At 40.6% G+C, this 21979-nt stretch overlaps 1 protein-coding gene across 2 annotated transcripts in view; it reads left to right on the forward strand.

The window, feature by feature from the left end:
* afap1l1a (actin filament associated protein 1-like 1a) overlaps positions 1 to 21979 on the forward strand; it is a 43875-nt gene that overhangs the window by 17712 nt on the left and 4184 nt on the right. Inside the window, exons 1-15 of one of the 2 annotated variants that reach the window (XM_066649466.1) lie at positions 1804 to 2016; positions 9218 to 9343; positions 9838 to 9921; positions 10003 to 10088; positions 11100 to 11211; positions 11816 to 11914; positions 15219 to 15427; positions 15555 to 15734; positions 15964 to 16053; positions 17997 to 18060; positions 18473 to 18625; positions 18740 to 18951; positions 19203 to 19348; positions 19482 to 19539; positions 20754 to 20859. In XM_066649466.1, the coding sequence (XP_066505563.1) occupies positions 1980 to 2016; positions 9218 to 9343; positions 9838 to 9921; positions 10003 to 10088; positions 11100 to 11211; positions 11816 to 11914; positions 15219 to 15427; positions 15555 to 15734; positions 15964 to 16053; positions 17997 to 18060; positions 18473 to 18625; positions 18740 to 18951; positions 19203 to 19348; positions 19482 to 19539; positions 20754 to 20859 (1762 nt within the window). In that variant the 5' untranslated portion in view covers positions 1804 to 1979. Of the gene's footprint in view, positions 1 to 1803; positions 2017 to 9217; positions 9344 to 9837; positions 9922 to 10002; positions 10089 to 11099; positions 11212 to 11815; positions 11915 to 15218; positions 15428 to 15554; positions 15735 to 15963; positions 16054 to 17996; positions 18061 to 18472; positions 18626 to 18739; positions 18952 to 19202; positions 19349 to 19481; positions 19540 to 20753; positions 20860 to 21979 lie in introns of those variants that run through there. The other variant, XM_066649465.1, reaches the window with a different exon arrangement.

The raw sequence follows: 21979 nt of genomic DNA on the forward strand, positions 1-21979 counted from the left end.
CAGATATTCAGCATGCTGGGTCCTGTGCAGTTGTCTAGGGGTTTAGTCTGTGACTAAAATCGACTCGTTTCACACCAGCGAACAAAACAGAGAAGACAGACTCACCTGAGCAGATCTAGAGAATGACTTCTTTGTGTTGTGACCTAAAATGCCTTCTCAAAACCTGGAGTTGGTTCTTTTTTATGTACTTGCCGTTGTCAGCTACATATTAAGCAGAACAATGTGCTCTAAACAACTCTCCAATCATTTCTTACCATTCTCCATATATTCAAAGATTCTTATATTGAATTCATTCCGAATATGTTCTTGGATTAAAGGCACACCATCCAATACATCTGAAGTGAGTTGGGGTGGTGTTTGTGATTCAGAGCCAATCATCCGACGTCTTAATGTTTGGGTGGCTGAACACCATGAAATCATCACAGAAATATTCCTAGTTATAAAGCCCCGAAAAATTTAATTGTTTTAAAATATGGTGTCCACAAAATGTTGGTCATATCTGTGCAGTGACAGGTAGGGTGTGCCTACAATGCCTTATGTTGTGGACTGGAACAATGCTGCAAGAAAGCAGAGGGCTTGCCTTCACACTCTCTCAGTTGGGGGAGGTGTGTGTGTGCCCATTTGTTATTAGCTCCCCTGTAAGGACCAAAAGACATTGTAGAGAATTTTGTTTAATGTAAGTTGGTGATTTATAATCTGGTTCCTTGTATGCCAGTGTCTATGTTAATGTCTACTTAGTCAGATGTTGGTGCTGGGAATGATGTCACACCCAAGCTGGGCCTGTTCCAATTCAGAAAACCCAGTGTCCTCGGTTTTATTTGTTAGCTTGTTTTCAGTTAGCGTTGTTAGCGATACCAGTTGATAACAGCGAATTATGCAATATTTTACTCATTTGAACACAATGGGAACATATTAAAATACAGTGTTTGGACAATACTGTGTGTATGACTGATTTAATGGTACAAATACATAGTAGCACTAATAAACTATTTGATACTACTGCTATATGCAGGCAGCCATCTTGGATTCTGAACTTAGGGATGGTGAAATATCATACTTGGAACTCAGAAAATCCAATATCCAAGTTCAACTGGAATGCAGTATAAGTGAGTCCAGGAATACGTTTCAGTTTTATAGGTTATTGGCTCTGCTTTTTTTTGTGTCATGTGGTACAACCATACTGACAATGGGTATGACACAAAGGTGGCATAAATATCAGTCATTTCTGACTGTCACCGTTCAGTTCATTGGCTTATAATGAGTAAGAGCCGACAAATCAGGATGTGCATCACTGGATTGTCATTTGTTACTACATTATAGCAGGTTATAACACATGCTGACTGATGCAGAATTAGGAATTCATACAATTAATAACTTTTGTAATCACTGTCTTCAAGCAAATGACTGCTGGCTCTTGTAAAATCCTTCTATTTTTGTCCACATTTATTATTTACTTATTTATTTATTTACTATAAAACATGGACTTTTTTGTTGTGTTTTTGTTTATTAACCAAGATTAAAAAAAGAATTTTCTTTAGATATCAGTATCGAATTACTTAACTGAGTAACATGATTCAGTGGACGTACCGACAGACATAGTAAAACCAGTCAGAGAGTGTGTTGGGCTGTGTTTACACAAGGCTGATCCCAGGTGCTTTGGAATGGCAGATGGAAATTGGGTGCCTCTCTTTGCTTCAAAAAACACTGAGCACACCCACCATCCCCCGATGATACATCAGAGCAGGAAGGGAGGGTACATTCCCCTGTTACACTACTCTATTTGAGAGAGAGAGAGAGAGAGAGAGGGAGAGAGAAGGTGGGAGGAACAGGGGAAAAAGAAAGGTAAAGGAGCAAGACAGTATTGACTCATTTACTCTCTGACTTAACCTCAGTTTGTAGCTCCATTGTCTCTGGTCAATAGATAGACATTTACAGCTCCTCTGTGGCTGATTGTATGACTTTCTTCAGCCTGGTAGAAGATGGTGGGGCTGGCTGCCTCCTCAGCAGCTGTTGCTGGTAGGTGTTTTATTACTCATTCTCTTCTTTTTTCCCCTTCTTTCTATTCTCTTTTGGCAATGATGTAGTCCTGGACAGCTCTTGCATTTTGCTCAGATGACTTAAGAAATGGCTGGAGTGAAGCGTATCAGTTAGTTAGATTTGGTAGGGAATAAAGGAAAGGGAATATCTGAATAAGGGTGTACCCACTGATAAACTGGCACCATGTCCTGGGTGTGTTCCAGCCTTGTGTCAAGTGAGAACCCACAGAAGTGATTCCGAAGTGGTTACCAAAGATGAATGATTGAATGAATAAGGGTACACTAAATCAAGTCAAACACCTTTATTTAGAATATATTTTATTTATTGTGTAATTGAGCCATCATTAATACTGTGGGGTAAATACAATATTTTTATAGTAAAACTTAGCATAAGTTTTAATGGCAAAATCATATGTGGGCGAATTTGTCATTGTACACTTTTCAATAATATGCACCTGTTTGACCAAAAGAGTTGGAAACGGGCGTAAAACTCTCATCAATACATATGTCATTTCAGTTCTGAAGTCCTTATGGGTGTTCAATTCAATATGAGCATCAAAAATGCATTGATTTGAATGTGATCATTTAAAAAACAAACAAAAATAAGGAATGTGGTAAGTCATCTCTGACCACATCCTAATATGGTTTGATGGTTTTCTGAGCACAGTTTATCCTAGGGGTGTTTACACCTGACATTTTCATGTGGTCAAGCGAAATCTGAACATGATCCACTCACCAGAGTTACAGTTTAATGCAAGATGTAAACAAGCTCGTGAGGATTTTTTTTTCTCACATGGGGGGTTTAAAGCATTCCTGGGTGGCACTCTGAGCAAATTGCCCTCTCAGTTTACTGTCCCTGCTTTAAGGTGTTTGAGTGGGGCTTTTGCAACGAGGTGAGGAATGTGTCCAGGCTGTAAAGTGATTGTGCGATAAAACTCTAGTTCGGCTCTGAGGGGAAACCACCAAATCACTGCTTCCAGTGCCAGAATCCTTAGTGAAAATACAACATTCCAAGCCTAGGCTGCATCTCTGCTGGTGGATAGCTTCTTTCTAAAATAAACAAGAAGGAAAAATAGATAATCATCTGCTTTAGGCCTCTCAGATGTGATGGACAGAGGTTTGGAGAGGCGGGTTTGATCTGAAGGAAAACAACAAACGAGCCCAAGGATTGGCCCGGACTGGATAGTGTGTATTTGTCTGGTCTCAGTGTAGTGTTTTGATGTGGTGTACTATCAGAGAGGACCACATGTGTGGTTCCAGGGAGGGGAGTGGGCATGTAGGCCCGTGTTGTGCTTGGCTTTTGGAAGTGACCCTCCACAGGTGCAGCTGAAGATAAAGAGGAGCTGGGTGTGTTTGATCTCCTCCAGTGAGAGCATATCTCTGTGGGAATCATACATGCTTCATTGCGCTGGTGTTGCTTTAAGCTGGACATAACTGGTCCCAGAGGAGAGTTTTTTTTTCATTAAGATCTTACGACGTGCTCTTGATACCTGGCTGGGGTGAGCCTAGGCTCAATGATTATTCTACTCTTTTAAAAACAGATCAACTTTGATGAACACCCTGACATGTGGATTACTTCAATCCATTCACTTATGTGTTTACGGATATGAGATATAAAAATACAGGCATTTTTACAATTTGTGATATCTTTTTTTATATTTTTCTAAGGTTTGAAGACAAGCTGGAATGGACAGAACACACCAGCAAAAAAAAGCAGAATAGAAATTAAAGAAATTTTAAACTGTTACTAAAATAATTGTGTTAAAACATTTTAGCTTGTTGTCACTGCTAGAAGACTAAAGTTGCTTTGCCACAAGCCATTCTCATTCATTCATTCATTGTCTGTAACCCTTATCCAGTTCAGGGTCGCGGTGGGTCCAGAGCCTACCTGGAATCATTGGGCACAAGGTAGGAATACACCCTGGAGGGGGCGCCAGTCCTTCACAGGGTGACACACACTCACACATTCACACCTACGGACACTTTTAAGTCATCCACCTACCAGCATGTGTTTTTGGACTATGGGAGGAAACCAACATAGACACGGGGAGAACACACCAAACTCCCCACAGACAGTGTTGAGTGTTTCCCTTTAAATCATCTGCGATAATACTCACGCGTTTGTTTTCTCTGGGATGCAGGAAGAAGGTAGCCGGAACATCAAAGGTTTACCAAAATAAAAAAGTTTATTTGCAAAGAGCTCTCTGGGAACGATGTCCACTCACTAGGAGTTCAAGAGACAAAGTTGGAAGAATATGTCACATACACTACATTATATAGACAAACCCCACCCTGTGCAGAGGCATTGCATTCCAACCATAGCACTGGTTTGAACCAGATGTGCTTTAAATGTTTCTCTTTTTAATCTGCTTTCTGCACTTCTGACCCCTGTTTACACTTTCTGTTCCTTCATCTTTACCAAATTGTCACCTGTGCAGTGTTCATTTCCTGTTGCCCTAGGTCACTTGGTTCTGAGTTTCCGTTCCCTGTTTGCACTTTCTTCACCCCACTTTTTCCCCTCTCTTATTCTGCTATCATTTGCAAGCTTTTGAATACAATTCTTAATGCCGCTGCATTGCTACTAATTGTTATTGCAAGCTTTGAATACATCCTTTACTCACAACAGTCACCCGGAGCGGGACTTGAACCCACAACTTCCAGGTCTCTGGAGCTGTGTGACTGCGACACTGCGACACTGCCACCGTGCCGCCCCCATTCACATTTATATATCAATTATACACCTTCTCTGAATTTTATACATCTTTACATCTGAGTATACACTGAATGATCACTGGATTAGGAACACCTACCTTGTATCTACACTCAATGTCCATTTTATCAGCTCCACTGACCATAAGGGAGCACTTTGTAGATCTACAATTACAGAGTGTAGTCCACATGTTTCTCTGCATACTTCCTATCCCTTCCATACTTTCACCCTGATTCAATCTGATCCAATTTAGGCAATACTAATAGTTAGGCAATGCTAAAGTTCCCCTAAAGAGGGGAATCAATGAATAACACACTCATAAAAAACATACCCTGCTTTCACGTTACCTATAACAAATCATTATATTGACTATCCCCATGTGAAAACTGTACATTAAATTATGGCAGACCTATCCACAGATGCTTTAAGAATCTTTGGTGTATGATACCTGCAGATACCACAGTTAAATTCTCAGTTACTGCATATTTCTAACTGTAATAACTAGATTTCACACATAATCACCCGTGACAAATGCACTTCGCCATGCTTCCTCCTCATCCACCACTGAAGTCTGGTGACACTGCTACACACTGCAGAGCCTGTGATACTATGATTTTCCGAATTCAGGGCATTTTCAAATACAACATTTCACCTTCTCTCAGTTGTTTTGGCCTATAAAGGGTTTACTCAACTACGTCTATACCCTATGGGGTCATTAAAAGTACACAGTGGTGGGGCTTGTTTCTTTGTGCCGGAGGGAGCCTTGTGTCAACAGGTCTGAATAGGGAGGTTTTAAACATTCAAGCACAGGCTGGAACAACATATATATACACAGAGTGGGAGTCTGCCCTGGAGGCATCTGAAGGGCATGATGGGAGAAAGGAAGGTGCTTTTTCTGTAGGTGAAGCAACAGCTAACAAAGGCTTTTCTACTAGCTGTTGTAGTCTTCGGTATGAGGCTTTTCTTTTTTAATGAAGCTTTCATGACCTAAATTTCTGATAAATAATTTTGTGTGTGGGTGGGCGTATGCATGCAACTATATATGTTTGTGTGTGTGTGTGTGTGTGTGTGTGTGTGTGTGCGGTCCTTAAACTCTTCACCTTCCCCATGGAGAAGGCTGATGTTGACTCATTTTGACACAAGGGCTTGTCCTCAGCAAAAGCTTTTTGGAGGCCCACGTTTCACTAATAAATCTCAAGGCATTTTTAATGCAGTGGTGCAGCCAACAGTGTGGAACAAGCAAACAGATTGGACCTATCCACACACAAATACAGTACAGCAGGGTTTTTCAAATTGTTTTCCCAGCAACCCACATACTGTCCATTGATTTTTACCCAGCAATCCAGGCAACACAAACTCTGAATGGTTTACTACTTATTTAAATAAAATATAACTGATAATGTGTATTTGCTTTTCGACATTACTATTAGGAATATTCAAAATTAAGGTGAATCACACCTCTCCACTTTGTGTAGTGATAGAGGTCTCAGTATTTGACTGCAAATAAATTTCAGTATCTCCTTGTAACCAACAAATGTAAGTAAAACTTTGATACAAATTGTATTATCTTTGTTTAATGTGTTATGATTTTCTATATAACAAGCATAAAACATCACTAGTATTATGCTGATGTCTCAGTAGGTAGGTAGGAAATTTCCAGTTCCACCTTAATTATAGCACCTGATGTATGAGTGTGTGATAACATATGATTTTTCAACACTTCTGAAGGTATATAATGCCTTAAATTTACCAAGTCCAGAAGCACTCATCTGATATCACTGCAGACTGGTGCACAGGTACCTTAAGGCTACCATGAGTAGGCTGGGAATTTTTATGTTCAGATTATGTATCAGGCTCTTGAAGGGAAGATATTAAACAACATCCTGTAACTCAGTTTAAAGGGTTACACTCAAAAAAAAAGGCGTAGGGGTAAATATAAGAAATGGGCTAAGTAGACAGTCTGGGTAGCAGAATAATGTAAAGCATGCACAAAGGAGCATTAAGGTGCATGTGAATTTTATGTTTTTTTGCATGTTAAAATGTGTTATTATTATTATTACTATATTAATATTATTTAATACCGTTATTTAATTATCATTTTTCTTCTCTACCTGTTTTTATTTATTTATTTATTTTTAACTTTTAACTCAAGCAAGGGTCACAACAAGGCTTTGCAAAAGCCTAAATTAGGGTTTAGTATTTTGGTGTTTGTAGTGCTAGGATTGCGTCAGAAATGGCTGTGTCAGATCGATGGTGGCGACCCCGGACGCGAGGGAGCAGCCAGAAGAAAAAGATTTTGGTGTTTGAAGTGCTACTGAATTGCACATTTCTAGATTGTTTTGTACCTAATCAGACCTAATCAGGCTGGAAATGGCAATGAATTTGCTGAGAATTGCATCATTAGTGGGTGCATAGACAGATTGTATAATCCCCAGAGAAAGCAATGACTAATAGATTGAGCCAGAGCAGGCAGAGCAACTAAAGCATGTTCCCAAAGACCTGTCAGCATAGACCTTTCACCTTGAGCTGAAAAAATGCCTATTATCCTTGCCTCTCAGTGTCTCCAAACATTGTTTTTAGAGTAAGGATTTTTGTGAAGGAAAACATGATATGATCCAGAAGTGCACTCTCTAATTTGTCTTCAGTCTTCAGTTTCTCTCTTGCTCTTGCTTCAGGCTGCTCTCTGCCTGTAAATGAATAAAAGCTTTCAGAGCACAGTTCATTGTCTTAGGAGCTGGAATCTGAAAACGATTCAGGTCCTGACCCATCACGCCTGTTTATCTCTGTAATGAGGTGGATGCTTTGGCCGGACTTCCCCGCTTTCTGAGCCAAGCTGTCCAGCTGCCTGATGGACACAGACAATCACAGCCGCTCCTTTTTCGAGTGTCTCTCCCCTTCTCTAACAGTGTGTGAGTGCTGTTAATTATGAGCTCATGTCCACTGGGTCAAGAGGTGTTCGAAGAGTGCGTTTATTTTCCTCAAACAAAAATCCACCCACGGCAGGCCTCCTGCAGGATCGCCTGGCCCCTGGGGATGCAGATGAAACCCTGATTTATTATTGCTCTTTCTCCTACATCCCCCCAAAAACTGGGTGGTAGGTTTGTTTGAACTTGCAGTATAAGCATTTTTGCTTATGTTTTTTGGTTCTTTTGCTTACGGGGCAGGTTGAAATGTTTGGGTTCTCTAGATCTGCTCTTTGGACTGGTTCAGGCATGTTACTGAAGGCATGTTACTGGCCTGTGGACTCTAAAATTTCTAGGTGGCCGCATCTGTTGCAGCATCTTTAATGTGTTGCACTGTGTATCGCTACAGCTGAAAATAAGTTGCTCAGTGTGAACCAGAATTGAGATGCAATTACTACCAAATTAGGACGATCACCATACTTCAGACTATAAATATTATAGTCAGTACTTTGTTGGAGAGGGTGGAGAGCCAGAGTGTGCTTCAGAGGAGAAGGCAACATTGAAAGACTACTCCAGACATACAAAGGTTATCTTACACTTTTTAACTAGCCCAGTGATTCCCAAACTTTTTTCTGTAGCATACCTCCTTTTGTAGATGAGATTATGTTCCTGCTCGTCCCCCAAGTCCAAAACACACGTAATTAATTTCAAACATTCATACTAACCATAATAAATCACAAATCACAATAACAAAACATAATAAAACAAAATACAATCACAAATCATATTTACAGTAGAGTATTACAAGCAGAAGTATAAACCCTCACAGCAGTGTCGGCTCTGCGTCGAGCCAGCACAGAAGTCAAAATCAGCCTTTAGGGTGCCAGTGGTTGGACATCGTAGTGGATAAGCAACAACAACAAAACAGTTGCCATACCTTTTGGAAACTGCTAAGGAAAACCCTTTATGCTATACTTCCCTACAACTGTAAATCACCCTGAATAAGAGCATCTGTTAAAAATGTAAATGTTTAGTGTAGGTGTGTGTCTTTTGGGATTAAGTGCTCTCCTGATGTAATCTGGGTGTTGGTTTGAAAAGATGGGCTGCTTGCCATAAGTTAAAGGGCATGCCTTTGTTTCTGTGTGTGTGTGTATGTATGGTTTTGTATAAGTTAGAGAGAGGTCGAGTTACCTCGGATGGACAATCCTGTCCCACAGAGACCTGGACGAGAACTCTTAAGCCCCAGTGGGACATTCTGACGTCCAAACTCGTTCCAGGTTTTAAGGCCTCAAACTCGTCGTCATCATATCTGCCCATAACTCACATACTCTGCTGACAGCGGTGAAGACACTCTGTGGAGTATAACGTTACAGTGGGCCATGCGAGACAGAGAGTTCCACCTTAAAACTGGGTTAAGTCAGCATAGTGAGGTTCTCCATGTCTCTCCCCTGACAGCTGTTTTTATTTGGTTGCCATATTCTAATTAGGTGACGGCAGGTGACCTGTTGTTGTGACATTTGTGTAGTCTGCTGTCTGCTTACCACTGACCTTGACATTTTGACCCTCAGCGATGGAGCTGTTGGTGACAGAGCTGAACGTACTGCTGAAGCTTCTAGACCATGAAACACTGAGCTCCGCCACAGAGGAGAAGAAAAGTGCTGTGAAGAACCTGCTCAAACAGCTGCAGCCCTCAGGTGGGTGAAGTAATAAAAAAATATTATTATTATTATTATTTTTTAATTAGTGTCTATTTACACTAAGTTAAAATAACTTTAATTACACAGATTAGATTTTTAGTTATGTGATAGTTGTGTGTGCTCTGGTTTCCTCCCACGGTCCATAAACACACCTTGCCTGGTGGACTGGCAACCCAAAAAGTGTCTGTAGGTGTGAGTGAATGTGTGAGTGTGTGTTGCCCTCTGAAGGACTGGCACCCCCTCCAGGGTGTATGTTCCCACCTTGAGCCCAATGATTCCGGATAGGCTCCAGACTCACTGTGACCCTGAACTGAATAATTATTTATTTATTTAATAATGAAGCCTTTAATAGTTTCTGAATAGTACTTGGTAGATTTGCAGATTTTAAATGTATTTTTAGTGTAATGCAAATACTGACATATCTAAGAAAATGAACCTTAAAACATTTGTAATACCAAATTTCAGTTAATAAGATTTTGTCTTCTTTGCAGTTACTGGAACAGGCTACATATACATGAACGCTTCCGTCTACAGAAATGGCACCAGCTTTGTGGAGTCTCTCTTTGACAAGTTCGGTAAGACGAGCTTCCCTCATCACTGCCCTGTTTTTACTGATAATGCCGTTCGCTAAAAGTGTTTACATATCATTTCCTCAGACTGCGACCTTGGTGACCTGAAGGTTGAAGTGGAAGAGCAGAAGAAAGATACAAGCCAAAAAGACCAAACATCTCCCCCCAAACCCGTAAGGAACCACCTTCTCATAAATATCCCCTTCCTTCTTCATTATTCTTGAGGCGGTGATCATGTTTTAGATTAAATATAAGCCCTAGTGTCCGTTTATAAAGGGTGGCTCTCTGTCAGCCTGAGGTATGGCAGAAAGATTAATAACTCTTCACTGCAACCTCTCTCCAGATGGACAACAGACTGAGAACCATCTTCAAGTCAATCACCATCTCACGTCAGTGTCTAGTCAGCTTTGTGTTCAGGTCCCTGAAGGGCCGTGATGACTTAATGAGAGAAAGAGCTTCCAGGTTCCTCCAGCCAGCATGTATTGGCTCTTATTCTTCAAAGCTGTGTAGAAGAGAGTGCAGATTTTGGCATGTTGAGTGAGGTACCAACTACAAGAACCTGGCCATGGTCTTATATGAATATCATTAACATGAAGTGCACCCAAATTCATGCTATTTCCACACTGAGGCAATAACAAAAAGGCATTTAAAAGCTCCTGAGAGTGGAGTTTGGAGTCAAGCAGTGAGTTAAACCTTAAATAGCCTTATAGTGTTAAAATTGCAATGATTTTTCCTGCATATTTACCAGATATGAGTTTGATTGTAGAAGTACATCAAAGATGAAATTGATAAAGAATAACTGAAAATAATACGTGCGTATAATCACTTTACTGTCAACTTTGACCATAAACCTTATTCGACTTTGACGAATAAGGGCCAGGGTGTGGATTTCTGTCCAGAGGCTTTTCCTCGATTGTTTTTTTTTTCCTAAAATGATGTTCAGTACTGGAGACTGACATGTATTGTTTTGCTCACTTTTAGAGCATGTGGCTTTTCATTTTGACTTGCTTAAGGGGTCACATATCATTGTTATTGAGTGAACTTGCTGAGTGGTGGATCTCTGCCATTTTGGTTGGCTTCATATTTTCAGGACTTGTGTGGAAAAGCAGATGTTGATTGGGAAAAGATGGTTGGGAGCCAGGCAGATGGTTTAATGCTTTTGTTTTACCCATTTTTTTGAGCAGAGGACGTCTGACTCAGCTCCTCCTCTGCCCAACACCCCTCCTCCAGAGGATTACTATGAGGAGGCAGTGCCCCTGAGCCCAGGCATGGTGCCAGAGTACATCACCAGCCGCAGTGAGTTTATGAATTCAGATGCTTTTTTACACCTTTATGAAAAATCTTGCATGCCAAATGTAGGCCAATGCCAAGCCTTGGCTTGTGAGGTGTAGAGACCCTTAGGACTGAATTTTGAAAGAGTGCAACTACATTCTCCATCAGTTGCCTTTGGGATGTAGAGTGATCCAGAACCAATAACTCAACAACAGTACCTGACCTCAACAACGCTGTCATGGCTGTGTGTCAACAAATTGTCAAAGAAATGTTCCAACATTTAGTCTTAAACCTTCCCAGTAGAAAATAGGCTAATTAATATCTTTGATTTCAGAAAAATGTTGGATGAACCTATGTCAACAAATGGTTGGCCATTTAATGCATGACATCAGATATATTTTTTTTAAATATCACTCAAATTTATACATATCCAAAGCTGTTTATTTCCTTTGGATATATGTCTTCTCATATCTAAATGAAATTGATCATGTTTCCCTACTAAAATAAATCAATGTAATATGTATTTTGCCACTTTTATGTTAGTTTTGTTAGCTAATTTTTGTCTTTAAATTAAGAGGAATTTGACCATTCTTTGTGTGTGTTACCATCTGACCCTGCTGACTTTTAGGTAGCTCCAGTCCTCCTAACTCCATTGAGGATGGATACTATGAAGATGCAGAAAACAACTACCCCACCACCTGCATGAACGGACGGCGGAAAAACTCCTGTAAGTTTTGAACATAGCAAAATGAGCGTAGTGCTGCATTTGCATTGTTTACTTAGTGCTTCTGGAATGTAATTTGAATAGGCCCACCCTCCCACTCCTATTTGTGATGCTAGCTAATGCAGGGGCCTGATATCTGAAGGAACAGAACTGTAAGTTCTTGAACTTTTGTGGTATTCGTGTTAAATAGAGGAAGCACTAGAGGGGATTCATAGCCTCAGGAGTCAAGAAAAAGCTTAGAAAGCACCTCAAGTGATTTAATTTTCTTTGTGCGGTATTGTTTATTAAGTGAAATTTACCACAACAAAATGTAATAAACAGTATTCATTTTAATTTTTTTATACAGTTCAACTGTATAAAATTCGAGATGAAGATTCATATTGTTTTGTAGTCCCAGGATGTACTAGTTTATGTACCAAAGAGTGGTTCCCACACAGGGGGCCGGCCATGTTTAAAACCAGAGAGATGCTATAGCAGAGATGCTATAGCCAGGCCACCAGGTGTTAGTATAACAGCTGTTTCATGAGGTAAATAAAATCAGTAGAGAAAGTAACTGCTGCTTTAAATAAGGTGAAGTTGAAGTGACCTAAGCGGCAAGTGGTATTTTCTACAGCTGGTATATTTCTTTAAGGCTAGTCAAGGAGTGTTTAACCTGAGGTTCATGTGGTCCTAGTGGAGTCTTGAGTGGTTGTACACAAAATATTCCAGTGCAGTCTTTCTGGAACGGTGGTAGGCAGAGGTGATTTTTGATGCCATGTAACACATGATTAGTTTGTTTTTAATATCATTCCTTACTACACTCACTACTGTACGTAAGTACTTACTACTACGCAAGTGGCAGAAATCAACATGAACCTGTTGGTTCCTGCTGCCAGACACAAACTTTATTGGATTAATATTGATTTGTGTGTGTGTATGTCACTCTCTATCTGTATCTGCAATTTAGAATTTGCTGTATGATTTAGGAGGATTATTAATTAAATGTTTCCTAAATTGTTGGGAAATTGTTGTAGAGGTTGGCTCTAATAGACCTATCTTAGCTCTGCCACCTTATTTTTTATTTAATTTTTTTTCTGAAACTTATGCACATTTCTCCAGTGGTTGTCTTCTGTATTACATCCTCAATAAAATTAATTATTAAGTTTCGCCTGCTGCTTTAAGCAGCGGCGCACTATATTGTTCTTATATTTTTTATCATTCTTATTATTCCGTGTTTCCTTGTCTGCTTAACTCGTCCCGCAGTTTTTAAGCTATCGACTCCGTTCCACCTGGAAATTGTGCGTCTAATAGCGACAATGTGGGCTTGTATACTGCTTTCCGATACCCGCACTCGTTCACCTGCTACACTCGTTTTTCACTCCGTTTTTCCCCAGTCATTTCTATGGAATTAATTTTCAAAGTTCTCTAACTCGGTCAATTTTCAAGCTACAGACACAAGATTTCAGTCAGTCGGACCTGGGCGCACCGGGACCCGTCACGTCCATTTTCGGACCTCTTGCACTTATATCCCTTCTTCAAAATCCCTCCATTCATTTGAATGAGGGACAGCTAGAGTGTGTGATGTCACTTCACTCTAGCTTCTCTGCCCGAAAACCATTTTTTCACTTTTCAGCCGAACAATTCACCATAACTTCCTTATAGTTCCACCTAGAAACTTCATTTAAATTTTAAATGTTAGACTTGTCCTTTCTACTTGTCCTTTCTAGCACCTGTAAATTTGAACATTTTTGAAAATACAGTTTTTGAGTTATGAATTCTTGTTCGGCACTAGGGAGGGTTTCGGCTCCCATAGAGTTCAATGTATTTTTAGAGCGGCTCAAGAGTGCAGTTTCTAAATTTTTCTCCTGTTTTTAACTCGTCATAGCACGCTCAATTCACACTCAATCTGCAGATTTTTTATACCAGATCGATCCCCAGAGTCTCCTTGTCGCAACGTTATAAACAGTTAAGTAATTGGGAAAATCTTTCCGAGCTATTAGCATTTGTTCGGAGGGTGGGTACGCTCCCATAGGAATGCATTGGATTTCATAGGATTTTTTTTCTTTTTCAATTTTCTGCCAAACATTTCACCATAACTTCCTTATACTTTCATCTATAGACTTCATTTAAATTTTAAATGGTAGAGAAATTTCTCACACATGTAAATGTTAGACTGTTTGAAACTACTGTTTTTGAGCTATGAATTTTTGTTCGACACTTGGGAGGGTTTCACTCCCATAGAGCTCAATGTATTTTAAATATATTCAAATGTATTTTAACACAGAAGTTCAAAATTTTGCCTATTTTTAACTCGTCATTACACCATCAATTCTTGCTCGAAGTGCAAAAATTTTACACCATCTCGATCGCCAGACTTTCCTTGTTGCTACGATATGTTTCGTTCATTTTTGGACAAGTTTTCGAGCTACGGGTGATTTTTTTGGAGGGTCCCCCCCGCCCCAGGTCATTGAATCGTGAGTCTATCAGTTGTGTTCTGTGAGTGTGCGTGTGAGAGAGAGAAAGGGGGAGGTGGAGGGGGAGAGTTGTGAAGGACACAGAAATACATAGTCTCTAACACTTTAAAGGTCATTTTTAAGGGGGACGTCTTAATTATCCAGGGTTTCTTAAGGTGGAATTTTTTAAAAATACCTTGTTCAAAACATACTGGCTGTTTTTTCAACATTTTAACATTTATTTACAGTGGCCATTTTTTAATGTGGATGTCTATACTGTCAATACAATTGTGGGTTTCTTAAGGTGGAATTGTTTGTAAAGGTGGAATTCAAAATGTATCGTTTTCCATTCACGGCCTACGGAGCTCCATAGTGTCCAATGTAAACTGCTGTGGGAGAGTCCTCTCTTAACATCCCACTACCAACAGTTTAGCAGTCAACTCCTTCACCATAGCATCGCCTAGTGACCCACGCGGGGTCCCGACCACCTCGCTTTAAGCTGGAAAGACGCAGGTCGGGGGACAGGGGTTTCAGCGGCGCAACATCTGACATTTCCTCCTGGAAATGCAGACCTCTAGTTAATATCAATTGTTTATCAATGTGTAAATAAATGTAAATAAACACAGTCATTGCTGTTAAATCAGATTTCTACAATTCCTCCTTATAGTCATCTTAACAAGTTGGGGTTTGCAAAATGTGGGCTAAACTATGAAAAAAATGAAGAACCCTTGGTCTAGTTTGTATTGTATAGTAAAGAGTTTTTTGTATAATGTTTGTATACCCTGTATATTGTATGGTTTTTATGTATTTTTTATGTTAAACCGCAGTCTGTTGTGACTTTGGAGTTTTCTTAATTTTGACTTTCTTTATCTCAGATAATGATTCAGATGCTTTGAGCAGTTCATATGAATCGTACGATGAGGAAGAGGAGGAGAAATGTCAGCGTTTAACACACCAGTGGCCCTCCGAGGAGAACTCCATGGCCCTGGTGCGGGACTGTCGCATATGTGCCTTTCTGCTGAGGAAGAAACGTTTCGGACAATGGGCCAAACAGCTCACAGTTATCAGAGAAAACAGACTTCAGGTGATGAGCTGCTAAGTTAATTTCAGTTTAATAGTTAATAAATTTAGCATCAGTACCTAGCCACAGTAATGCTCTTTTTGGTTTTGTTACTCAGCAACTTAACACATTTTTTTTCTTTCCATGCCAGTGTTACAAAAGCTCTAAAGACCAATCTCCCTACATGGACCTGCCGCTGAACCTCTGTAATGTAATCTACGTTCCCAAAGATGGACGGAAGAAGAAGCATGAGCTTCGTTTTTCTCTGCCTGGAGGCGATACCCTGGTGTTGGCTGTTCAAAGCAAAGAACAAGCTGAGAAATGGCTCAGGGTAAATATTAATATATTATTAAAGGAGGCTTCAGGTCATGCAAACCGACCCATTTGTCAATCCATTAAGAACAAACACACACACAGTGCATAAAGATGGATCCTGAGCTCAGGCCAGAGACAATATTGCACAAGAGAAGAATCCCTTTGGTAGAGGCACCCAGTGTGACGCTGAATCTGTTCACACACTGAGGTTTGCTGATGTGAGGTTTCTTTCTGTGTGGTTTTAGGTGGTGCGTGAAGTAAACAGTCCAGGGATTTATCCAGGAATGGACAGCTCTATTTCTCCAACAATCCCCAGGAAGACGGAACTAGACAAGGTGAGGATCAGCTCACCTTGAATAAACCCCTAACATACCTCTTCCACATTCAGTATGTGTCCCATAAAACCCATCCACATTCCTGGATCTCTTCCATACCAAAAACACACACAGAGAGAAAAGCCCATTAGGCTTAATGTTTAATTTAATATCTATCCCTCGCTCCTCCAAAGGGTGATTTCCCTGGAACTGTAGCACTAATGAACAAATGAACTCCCTCCACAGGATCTACTCATGATTACAACAGCTGACGCCTTCTCTCTCCTCTTGATTTAACAATGTTCTACATTTCCCTGCTGTCATAACAAACCCTCGGATTATTTCCAAAACACTAACTATACAGGGGAGGGTTATAACATATTATTAAATAAATAAGAACGTATAGTAAGGGAAACATAAGTATAGGGAAAGTCTCACAATTACGCTTGGTTAATTTTTCAGAAAAGATTATGTAAATGCCGTCATTGTTTTAAAAGGTGTGAAAATCCGGAAATATTTTGGGTGTACACTGTAGATGCTCACGTTTTCTATAACTGACATCCAGCTGAAATATTTCAATCTTGACTAAAGCAATAAATTATTTAGTTGCATCCTACACTTAAAGTAGAACTTTTATTTTTTCCTTCTTCATCATGAATAGAGGAAAAAAACCCACCTGAACTGAGCATTATTGTTTGGACTGGTAAAGTAAATTGAGTCTGGAAGGAAAGGAGATTTAAAATGTTTTGATATAACAGTGATTTACTAACCTGTCGCTTAGAGATGCATGTGTCTGTGTGTAAACACCTTGACGGGTTGGATGTGTGTAATCACATTGACAGGGTGTGGATGTGTATGAACACAGTGACTAAATGCTGAGACCACTCTGAGGTGTCGCACTAACAGCAGTAATAGTTCTCTTGAAGCTGTTCACAACACCTCTCTCTCTCTCTCTCTCTCTCTTTCATAAAACTGTACAGTCTGACAAGTTGGTACATTGTCTTACAACAAATCCAGGTGTCATGTCTCATCCAGTTCATTAGATGATTAACTGGATTAGTGATAACAGATATGTTAGTCATTAAGCAATATACCAGTTATTTTGGGCAGTGTGTGTGTCACTTACACTGTATGATCTTACAAAAACCAATATGATCATTAAGCATTCACTGAGAATGTGCTTACTTCTGTAATCAGGTTGGGCCTGGTATGACTACATTTTAATGGTTTGGGTCTAAAGCATATTCTGACAAAATTCTTATATTTTCATGTGGAATTCTACATTTTAATTGTTATATTTCTCTCACTTTAAATATATTTACAGGGGTTGAACAATGAAAGTAAAACACCTGGTTTTAGACCACAGTAATTTATTAGTATGGTGTAGGGCCTCCTTTTGCGGCTGATACAGCGTCAGTTCGTCTCGGGAATGACATACACAAGTCCTGCACAGTGGTCAGAGGGATTTGAAGCCATTCTTCTTGCAGGATAGTGGCCAGGTCTCTACGTGATGCTGGTGGAGGAAAACGTTTCCTGACTCGCTCCTCCAAAACACCCCAAAGTGTCTCAATAATATTTAGATCTGGTGACTGTGCAGGCCATGGGAGATGTTCAACTTCACTTTCATGTTCATCAAACCAGTCTTTCACCAGTCTCGCTGTGTGTATTGGTGCGTTGTCGTCCTGATACACGGCACCGCCTTCAGGACACAATGTTTGAACCATTGGATGCACATGGTCTTACTGGTGCAGTGTGGAGTTAATGAAGATTGACCACCAGGCTGCTCCAAGTTAGCCATGAAACCTCCCACACTACAATGACATGTGTTTCACTTTCATTGTCCAACCCCTGTATATCTGCAAAAGTATGGAAATATATTTTTTTATGAAATGGGTTGGGAACATCTGTGCTACACTGTCTGTCTTGGTATTTGTAGCTGGTAATGTATTATTTCTGTCCTATAGAGACTGTCTGCTGACTCTGACATTATTCCTAGTGGAGAGAGTGGCAGAGAGAGTCGGGAAAATGGTGAGATTCCTTTCTCTTCCTCAGTTTTCCATTTAAGTTGATTTCTATCCTTTACAAGTTCCCTTAGGAAAAATGTGTTTGCGTTTACATAATTAGGTTAAAAGGCTTTTATGCAGCCTCACAATGACCTCATTCCACCTTCCATTTCCCATCACAGGCAGGAAGCAGGAGCAGGACGTGTGTATGTGTGTGTGTGTGTGTGTCCATTCTTCTTCTACCCAGTAAAAGTCTTCTGTACAGTGTCTTTGGGTTAAGTCTTCCATAGTGTCATTAGATTTTCCCTCTCCTTCCACAGTTTCCAGAGGAAAAGCAACCCATCATGTGACCATATGACCTTTCTTTGAGCTTAATTGCAGCATGTGTGTGTGTGTGTGTGTGTGTGTGTGTGTGTGTGTGTGTGTGTGTACACTAGGTAAACCCAAGCGAGGTGCTCTTTCAGAGCTGACTGGCACAATGAGCAGAGCAGCAGGGCTTAAAATCACCAGAATTATCAGTTTCTCTAAAAGAAAACCCCCTCTGCCTGGAGACACTCGAAATCCATCATTCGATGAGGACCCTCGTTGTGGTGAGAATCATTAGTTACAGATAAGCAGTCATTATCTGAGTCATTCAAAGTCATAATTAAGTACAAAACACTTGGTTTCCATCAGAAAAAAAAGACTGACTTTCCTTTTCTCAGGTTATCTGAGTGTTCTGGTGAATCAGTGCTGGAAGGAGAAATGGTGTAGGGTCAGGTCTGGATCTCTGCACTTTCATCAGGAGATGAGTGATAAGCGAAGCCCGCACACCTCCATCGCTCTCCGTGGGTGTGAAGTAGTCCCAGGCCTTGGGCCCAAGCATCCGTTTGCCCTCAGGATCCTGAGAGGAGGCTCTGAGGTGGCAGCATTAGAGGTACTGAGAATTTATACAGGTAGAAGAAAAATAAACCCTTTCAAGTTAATGGCCCTCATTCTAATATTTTCTAATATCTTGTATCTATAGTAAAATAAAAACATTTCTCAACATCTGCCAATATACATTTGTCAATTTTTAACATTGCTGTTAATTCATGACTTCTCATGGCCTATTCTCACCATATGAAGTGCAGCAGAATGACTTCTTCTGCAGAGAATTGCTTTATTTTCTTTGTGCGTTTGTGTTAGGCGAGCTGCTCTGATGAGATGGGTCGCTGGTTGGGAGTTCTGTTGGCTGAGACCGGTTCCTCTGCTGACCCAGAGTCCCTGCATTACGACTACGTGGATGTGGAAACGATCGCAAATATCCGGACAGCCGCACGCCACTCCTTCCTGTGAGTGAGAGAGAGAACAGTGAGAGAAATGCAGAAAGAAATAGAAACGAGTGAATGGAATCCATGGTTTGTGGCTTTGACTCTCATTTCCAGCTTTTCTTTCTCATGGGGATTCTTTCACTTTCCTTTTCAGATGGGCGACCTCCACAGACTCAAGGACGTACGATGAAGTCCCTTATGAGGAAAAGGAGGTTTGTAGGCATGAGTCCTCCATCAGATATTATATATATACAAAGACATGTAGTTAATTCAGCAGCGCGGTGGCACAGCAGGTAGTGTCACAGTCACACAGCTCCAGGGACCTGGAGGTTGTGGGTTCGATTCCCGCTCCAGGTGACTGTCTGTGAGGAGTGTGGTGTGTTCTCTCTGTGTCTGCGTGGGTTTCCTCCGGGTGACTGTCTGTGAGGAGTGTGGTGTGTTCTCCCTGTGTCTGCGTGGGTTTCCTCCGGGTGACTGTCTGTGAGGAGTTAGTGTGTCATCCCTGTGTCTGCGTGGGTTTCCTCCGGGTGCTCCGGTTTCCTCCCACAGTCCAAAAACACACGGTGGTAGGTGGATTGGCGACTCCAAAGTGTCCGTGTGTGTGTGTCTGTGTTGCCCTGTGAACTGGCGTCCCCTCCAGGGTGTATTCCCTTGCGCCCAATGATTCCAGGTAGTCTCTGGACCCACTGCGACCCTGACTTGGATAAGCGGTTACTGATAATGTAGTTAATTCAGCTATTTTAATGAAAGTTCACTGTGTACAATGGAATGTCAACGGAATGCTCTGGAGCAGCTGCACATGAGCCTAAGTTCCGCACACTCAATGCCAAGCATGGGCAAGATAAGTATAAAGATCCCAGTATTAGGCAATTCTCTGGTGTGATGTAGCCCATCCAGTACATTTGGAATGAGTTAGAGTGGTGTTGTTGATACAGAACTAATTACAAAACATCAGCACCAGTGTTTTTATGACTGAATGATCAGATTTTCACAGAAGTATTCCAACATCTAGTATAAAACCTTTCCAGAAGAGTGGCAGTTGAAACACTCCTAATAATTCCTTTTGTTTAGGATGAAGTGTCTGGTTTGTACATGTCATACTAAGCTTATACATTTTTTTTTTTACTTAAATTTTAGTCGTAATCCTCCTAGACTCTGGATGAGTGTGTGTTTGAGACATGAAAAATTAAACATTTTTTATTACTAATCCATAACATCATTAACAAGGCATTTTCAGGAATCTTTATTGTTTCTAATTAATTATGCAAAGCTTTAGCAGCAGGGGCCAAGACACAAACTGACATTTTAGTATCTGTTCAGTTATTTAAGCCTCAGATTTTATAATGCATTTAAAACTGCAATCAACTCCATAATTATTAAATTATTATTAAAACAACGTCCTTTCTTTCTCTGTTTCTCTCTAAAGCAGGTGAATGGGCGTCTGAAGAACAGCTCTCTGGTGAAGCGTCGGTCTGCCAGCAGTGACAGAAACATGAGCAAACCTCAGACAAGCCTCAAACGCCACGGCTCCAGTGAGTCACTGCCTACTACCTGCATACGGCTCTCAAATCAAAAGCACAAACATGATTCGCATTCATGCAGATTTTGGCTCGTTTTCCATTTGTTTTTGTCTGTTTTTTTTTTCCTAGTGGTTCCATTCCTGATCTTGTAGCATTGCATGCATATTTTGTTGTTTTTTTTGAACAGATCCAACCATTAACTAATTAACAGTGAGGTTGAGCATGGAAATGAGCAGCAAAAGCACTAAAATATGCAGAACCAAGATGTTTAGGGCCAACAAATGTACTACTTTCTTGCTCCCCGAAAAAACAAACAAACATAAATTTCAGAAGTTCACATTAATGTAAATAAATTGTATTTTATTTTGGAGCATTTCTATTTGTCCAAATGTCATTAAAAATTTACACAGCAAATAGAACAGACATTGGGTTCTAAAACTGCACGTGCACGCTTTGGACTGTGTTCATAAATATTGATCAGCCATGACATTAAAAACAGTGACCTACCAAGTGAAAAAGGTTCGGCCTACAGTCGCGCATGTAAAGGGGTGTGTTTGAAGCCAGAAAAATGTTCAAGCTTAAGTGTCAAGGGCCAAATTGTAATGGCTTGACAACTGGGTCAGACCATGTCCAAAATGACCGTGCTAAAAAGCTACAAAATATCATCTAATGAAGAACAGTAGGTAAAGTGCTCACTGGGGCAGTGGCAGTGGAGGCTGTCCCGTTTTGTCTGTACACAGAGATACCATAGCACGAATTGCTGAAAATGTTAAGGCTGGCTATGACAGAAAGGTGTCAGAACACATGGTGCATTGCTGCAGAGAGCACAGGCTAAACCATTTTCAGCAGAGGAGATGGCAAGAGTAATCACTGAGGAAGGAGGTAAGCGGACACAGGCAGTGTCTGGGCAGTGTTCTGCTGTGAACGTCGGGCTCCTGGCATTCTTATTGGCATGATAATAACCAGCAGTACTGCTGTATCTGATCCACTCGTACCTAGGAAACACACTCCATCATGTCAGTATCAGTGCAGTACTGAGAATGATCCTAACAGTACCTGCAGTGGGGTGGTCTGGTACTGATTCTGTTGATGTACAGGTTGAAAGAGACAAAGAGAAATAAATGGGAAGTGG

The sequence above is a fragment of the Hoplias malabaricus genome, chromosome 17 (assembly GCF_029633855.1).
Source record: "Hoplias malabaricus isolate fHopMal1 chromosome 17, fHopMal1.hap1, whole genome shotgun sequence".
Classification (NCBI taxonomy): domain Eukaryota; kingdom Metazoa; phylum Chordata; class Actinopteri; order Characiformes; family Erythrinidae; genus Hoplias; species Hoplias malabaricus.